This window comes from Hyalella azteca, unplaced genomic scaffold (assembly GCF_000764305.2).
Source record: "Hyalella azteca isolate HAZT.00-mixed unplaced genomic scaffold, Hazt_2.0.2 contig12191, whole genome shotgun sequence".
Lineage (NCBI taxonomy): Eukaryota > Metazoa > Arthropoda > Malacostraca > Amphipoda > Hyalellidae > Hyalella > Hyalella azteca.
This window is the reverse complement of record NW_025942155.1, coordinates 49,456-56,576: the sequence shown is the minus strand read 5'-3', so window position 1 is coordinate 56,576 and position 7,121 is coordinate 49,456. Positions and strand designations below refer to the sequence as shown.

At 40.5% G+C, this 7,121-nt stretch overlaps 1 protein-coding gene across 2 annotated transcripts; it reads left to right on the top strand.

Annotated features, from left to right (window-relative positions):
• Window positions 1-610: 610 nt before the first annotated feature.
• Window positions 611-7,121, top strand: LOC108667852 (sulfotransferase 1E1-like). 2 transcript variants are annotated; one of them, XM_047883175.1, is made up of 3 exons: window positions 611-645; window positions 3,000-3,199; window positions 3,470-3,862. In XM_047883175.1, exons 2-3 carry the CDS (start codon window positions 3,005-3,007, stop codon window positions 3,617-3,619), a joined length of 345 nt encoding a protein of 114 aa, XP_047739131.1. In that variant the 5' UTR covers window positions 611-645; window positions 3,000-3,004; the 3' UTR covers window positions 3,620-3,862. The 2 variants fall into 2 exon arrangements, with proteins under 2 accessions (XP_047739131.1, XP_018010436.1); XM_018154947.2 differs by lacking the exon at window positions 611-645 and adding an exon at window positions 7,097-7,121 and having other exon boundaries at window positions 2,761-3,199; window positions 3,470-3,615.

Genomic DNA, 7,121 nt, shown 5'->3' with positions numbered 1-7,121 from the left:
ATCCAATTTACACAAAATAAAAGACTTTAATTTCATAATTTGCTCTTTTGCGTCTGTTTTTGCAATGATTTTATATTCCTATTCGAATAATATAGGTGCCCAATCGACAGCCTTTCCGTGCCCCGACAAGATTTCAGCTCTTCTCTGTCGACATAAATTGTCGACATATAAATCAGAAGAAATGGATGGGTTATACATAGTTTATTTCTTATTTAGGTCAGCTGATTGCGGCCTTGTGAAGGTGGTTGACTTGTATGCTGCTGCCGCACGTCTCTTAACTTTGATCAGAAGACGGTATTTTTTGGTGAAATAGAATCCAGTTCACCTTCCAATCCAGTTCACTGGTGCACGCGATGATTTAGGAAATTCCGCCGCTCACTCAGCACTCGTCTGCGTATATATTCTTCCTCTGCTGCTTCTAGGACCAGTAAGTTGAGCCAGGACGTATTCGTTAGACGAGTTACTCCGGCTAAAATACTAGTTAATCCAGGAGTTAGTTGAGGGGTCGCCTGCCGAAGACCACCACTGCCCTGTATGTAATGGACCATCATGATTCTTGCCTTCCGGAACGTAGCCTTCAACACTTCAAGCCGTCCGTATCTTCGGCTCCCTCTGAACAAGTCGTGACATGAGCAGAACCAAACTGTAAGTCTGTAACCCTGTAATTGGTGCTGATCAGATGCCGTTCTATCAATACTCGCTTGTACTCGTAGTGACACTGCTTTGCTGGTTGTACTTTAGAGGCTTTTACGCGCATAAAGTATTTATCCTTACTTATCCTTCTATTAACTAGACGCCATTAGTTAGAACTATACTCATTGGGTAATGAAGAAAAACAACTATAACTCCTGTGCAACTAGAGAATTTGAACCCCACAACAGCAGCCTTGAAAGAAATCTAAAAAAATTATGTATCAACCAATAAGAAAGATTACTTTCAAATGCAATTAACTTCAGTCGATCGAAAAGAAAGAACAGGATATTTGTATGTAGATCAATGCATTTTCGCGTATCTTAAATGCAATTACCTAATTGAGTATTAAGTATTAATCGTACTAGTAATAGTCAGTATTTGGAGGGGAGTGCTGCTGAAAAAAAAACATGATTAGACTAAGAAAAAAATTATTGTTGCTATCGTTTCATATATTTTAATGTTGGAAAATCGGAGTGATTACTCTTCCAATTTTACGTTATGTTCAGGTTCCAGATATTCATAACTTATCGTTTTGTCAGGTTGACGCCGAATGGCTTAATAGGCACGTATAAAAAAGTTCTCGCATGATTAGGTTAAGGCAAAAATATCGTACAGAGCGAGGGTTGTAATGAAACACTGATACATTTCATATTAAATTGGTAAATTCAAGTTCACATCCTACGTTAACAAAAAATCTCAAGTACATAAAAAAAAGAAAGTCCGAACAAAATCAAAATTTAAAGCCTATCAGTTAACATCACTAAATTTTCTCTATTTACCAGAAACAGATCCGTTGCAGTTCCGTTGAGTAGACGGCTGTTGTAAACGACCGTATAATACACGCACACTTTGCGGCTGAAGGTTCAGCGGCCGTACCGCTGCTGTATTCTCGCGTTTGAAGCCGTATTCCAAGCGGCCGTACCGCAGCTTTAGCCGCGCGTCCTCGCGATCGCTGTTTTTCATAACCGTCGTGTTTCGCTGATATAGATGCCTCACGGACAGTCTGGCCGTAGCTTTATTGTAAATTTACTGCAGTTGATGGTTGTGACCGTATCGTTTCTTCTGATGGGAACTGCGACCGTACTGATGAATCTTCGGGTGACGGGCGTTGTATGTAATCCTGGTACAATTCGCGGCTCTCTCGCATTGCCTCACGGCTGAGTCGCAGCCATAGTGTTGATGTTGATTTTCTTAACGTGCTCACAGGACTCGTAGCTGCCTCGATAAATCTAGGTTTCTCGCGACAATCAATGTTCGTAAACGGCGAAACCACCGGCCTCACGGCCGCGACCGTTACTAAGTCCGCTGACTGAAGACTGAGCTCGTGACCGTGACTTTAGAAGAACAGCCTTTGGCGCCAATTTTAGGGTCCTTATATAGGCAGCTGTCGCGCACCGTTTAAGCCAATCCCTCGAAGTGACGCCGCGACAGTTATGAAATCCGCAAGGGTCAGCCGTGTGATGCCCTCGCCATTCCAAACTATAAAGAACCCTCGGTCTCACGGTCTCGAGAACAATAGCACCTTATACAAGCTTTACACAGTTCAAACCAAATTCCTGTAACCTTCTCAACACTTCACTCTAAGTCTCTAACTTCCAATAACTGTCTTAACTCAAGTTTTTAATTCACCCTCAGCAACGTTCTATACAGTATAATTTAAATCAGAATTACCGACGCTTAATCAAACGGTAAGCTTAATTGAATTCTACACAGAATGTATTTGTTCTTAGCGAGCCGTTCATGTCGTACGCTCTTTCGGGCAGTTAACTCGTATGGAGTAAAGAAGATGGACGAAGGTCTCCACTTTACTCGTAAACGTGTAAGCTAAAAAATTACCTATGAGACACTAATACAGCACAACTATGGAAATTACCTATGAAACACTAATACAAAACATTTATACACACGAACCAGAAACAGCGTTAACACGCTTTTACAATAAACACAATTATGGAGAAAACAATAAGTTGAAATATTTTTAGTTACTATAGGTTACTTAGACTTACATAGTTCGTATAGGAGTACTGCGCAGTAAGTACCAGGTCACAAGGATGAAAAACGTACGGCCTAACAGGTTCAACATAAGATTGCGTTGGCTACTTATTCTTTGTATGAACAGAGACAGAGAGACGGGCGTATGAACGACGCCACAGTATTATTAGTTGCTTTATTAGGGCTCAGTCACTTTGGCATGAATGTATAACTTTGATCAGCAGGGGTATGCATGGAAGAATATTTGTTAATTATCATGGTAATATGATAAAGTCCATCTAATACGTTCAGATTTTCTTTGTTCCATGAAACAGTTGACATGGGAAACAATATATCAGAGGTTTGCACTAAGATAGCCAGCGGCCACACGGTGCATGAGGTCGACTGCGCCACTAAAGAGAAGATCGACAAGCTTTTGCCGGGGCCGTGCGTGGACGTGGTGCTGCTGAGGCCCCACAACTGGGTTGTACTTCGCAGATTTCTTAAAATTCACGAGAAGGTCTACAACTTCCAGGTTTGTGGGGTTACTTGCGCCAACCATAAAGATTTTAAGTAATGGTGTAATTTCATATTAATTCTCGATGTATTGCGGAATAGGAATAAGTTTCTTGCACAAATTTTGAACATGAAATTTTAATCTTACTCTGATGTGTAATCTCTCATCGTTGCTTTCGCGATGCAAATGACCCATCGTTTAACTGTAATTTTTAGTAGATTACTGTGCGCAGAAAACAAATACTGTTCTATTTAGAATAACATCACTGAAAGAACTGACGTATTGCAGTTTCGACCAGACGATGTAGTGGTGATGACATACCCTAAATGTGGTACCACATGGAGCCAGGAGATCGTCTGGAACATGAGGAACAACCCAGACCTTGATAACCCAGACGCAGACGACGCACTCTTCATACGCAGCCCCCAACTTGAGTGAGATTCATAGGGCAAATTTGTTACTAGCATTTGGGCTGAATACTTCTTACTTGTAGCTGGAAATGCTAAGAAACTACCTAGGGGATCTACTAACAATAAATCGCATTCAGGTCATGTAATTCCTACTTATAACTGGAAATGCTAAAAAACTATTTTTGGGTTCTACTAACAATAAATCACATTCATGTCGTGTACTTTCTACTTATAGCTGTAAATGCTAACAAATTATCATGGGATTTTTGTATTTTACTTGTGTTATTCTTTATTACCTAATGAGTAGGTTAGTTTTTACTAATAGCACCTAGCTAATCAAAGGATAACTAGGGATAGACACTTTATGCGCGTAAAAGCCTCTAAAATACAACACAACGAAGCAGTGTCGCTACGAGTACAAGCGAGTATTGATAGAGCGGCACCTGATCAGCAAGAATTACAGGGTTACACACTTCCAGTTCATTTATGCTCATGGTAAACAAACCGTTCTCTGATGAAAGTTGAATGAGACGCAGTGCAGCAGCTAATAATAATAACAGCGGTTTCAGCGTTTAGTAGGCTGTAGGCCGGTCACCGATTCTTAACATCGCAGAACATTCACCGCATTTTGCGGGCTCGAACTCGCAACTCACTGCTACAATTCTGCTGTGCTTAACCGCCCAGCCTCCGTGCCGATTCTGACCATACAGAAACTGGCGCACAGAGCTGGGATTGAACCCGCGTCTCTCGTCTCCAATCTTGGTACTCTGAATAGAATAGAAGTGTCGGCATTGAAGAAATAGGCCCATGGCCTGTTGCAGATTCTTGAACTTTTCGTGACTTGATTCACAAGGGATCCGGCCTTTGGAACCCGATCTTTCCATAACTGACGATGGATTGATATAGCTGCTAGACTTATTACCTAGCTGGTCCTTTATTTACTGGGCATTTAAGAGTGAACATATGCTCCTGCATAGCTTCGTCTAGTCTGTTTTTGAAGATATTTATACTTGGAGCGTCAACGATGCTATCAGGAAGGCTGTTCCATATGTCGGTGACTCGAAGCGAGAAGAAATGTTGTCGCATGGATGTGTTCCAACGCTGTTTTCTTAGTTTATAGCCGTGGCCCCTGGTGTTGGTTCTTGTTACAAATTCCAATAATACTTCTGGGACCTTGTATAAGCCGTTAGTATACTTGAATGCTTCAATGAGGTCCCCACGCAGACGTCGATAACTGAGGCTTGGAAGCTTCATAATCTATAATCTTTCCTCATAGGACTTGCCTTTCAAGCCCGGAACTATCCTTGTTGCGCGCCTTTGAACACTCTCTAATAAATTTTTGTCCTTTTCAAATTTCGTAGACCACACGACGTTTCCAAACTCTAAGTGCTTAGAAAATTTCAACTCATTGTCGATATTAACTCCTAAATCCTTATCCGTTGTCAACTTCGGCATCATCACTCTGTCGTTGCAACCGTGTCTTCTCATACTGTAATCTTGCTGTTCATTATTCTTGCCAAGGTGGATAACTTTACATTTGTCAGCGTTAAAACGCAGCTGCCACTGTATCAGCCCAGTCAACCAGCCTTTCAAGATCACTTTGCAACTGTACTTTTAGCAACTTTAACCACTGGGCCACCCTTCCACAACCACAAGTCAACAATAGCATGACCGCAATCATCTGACCTAAATAATAAATAAACTACAATCTATTGTCATTTAGTCTCATTTATATGTCGACTAAGAGCTTAAATCTTGTCGGAGCACGTACGTAAAGGCTGCCGATGGGGCACCTATATTCATCGAGTGGGAATATTAAATAATTGTAAAAACTGCAGCAAAGAGCAAATTAGGAATTTAAAATCTTTTATTTTTTGTAAATTTGATCGTTTACACTTTAAATAGTTTAACTTTTACACTTTAAAAAGTGTGAAAAAGATAGTAAATTTCGTTTCCTTCGAATTTACTCCTGGGAGTGAAATGGAAATTCGACGCGAAATGTGGGTTGGAACGGAAATTTTTTTAATATAGCTACGCACTTTACTTTTGAAATTATTAACGGGAAAAGGGATTCAGAATAACGGAATATTTGAAGTGCAAAGATCATCTCTTTAAAGCAACGCCAAACTGCAAGTGAACGAACTTTACCCTGAAGGCCACGAACTCTGTCTTGAATCCCACGAACTCTGCCATGAATTCCATGAACTCTGCCATGAATTCCATGAATTCCACGAACTCTGCCATGAATTCCATGAACTCTGCCATGAATTCCACGAACTCTGTCTTGAATCCCACGAACTCTGCCATGAACTCCATGAATTCCACGAACTCTGCCATGAACTCCATGAATTCCACGAACTCTGCCACGAACTCTGCCATGAACTCCATGAATTCCACGAACTCTGCCATGAATTCCATGAACTCTGCCATGAATTCCATGAACTCTGCCTTGAATTCCATAAACTGTGCCACGAATTTTACGAGCTCCATCTTATCAGAGCATGCCGCGATACACTAGCTGTCGTTTTGCTTTTGCTTGTGCATTTTGCTCTATCAGCACTAAAATGATAATGCGAAGCGCAACTGGATACCTATTCGTACTATCAAACTCTTCTTGGTACAAGCCCATCATGTTTTATCAAATCAAGTGTTTTCCAGACGCAAGCACGTCAAGAAGAGAAGATAATGTTGAAGCACAAGAAAAGTATAATCAGCCCTTGCCTCTTTTCTTTGATAACCAAGTTGATTAGATGTCATAGGCTCGGAAAATGCACAGATCTCGTTGTGAAGAAGCTCGATGCAAGCAAAGATTTTAAGAGATTGAAGCAAAAATATTGATGTTTCCATCAGCAACAGGTTTCTCCATGAATTCCATGAACTCTGCCTTGAATTCCATAAACTGTGCCACGAATTTAACGATCTCCATCTTTTCAGAGCATGCCGCGATACACTAGCTGTCGTTTTGCTTTTGCTTGTGCATTTTGCTCTATCAGCACTAAAATGATAACGCGAAGCACAACTGGATACCTATTCGTACTATCAAACTCTTCTTGGTACAATCCCATCATGTTTTATCAAATCAAGTGTTTTCCAGACGCAAGCACGTCAAGAAGAGAAGGTAGTGTTGAAGCACAATAAAAGTATAATCAGCCCTTGCCTCTTTTCTTTGATAACCAAGTTGATTGGATGTCATAGGCTCGGCAAATGCACAGATCTCGTTGTTAAGAAGCTCGATGCAAGCAAATATTTTAAGAGATTGAAGCAAAAATATTGATGTTTCCATCAGCAACAGGTTTCTATTATATGTTGCTGCGCAAAAATCGTATCAGCTTTATATAGAAGTTGTATAATATCGTGACAGACAAGCCTGAGATTTCTAGTTGACTCCATATTGCAGGTTATATTGTTATACTATATTTTCAACTTATTGTTATATATTTTAAACTTATTGAAGGGTATATGTATCTATATAACCCACTCAAAGTGTTGTATTTGTTACGTTCAGATAATTACAGTTACCCACAACGGAG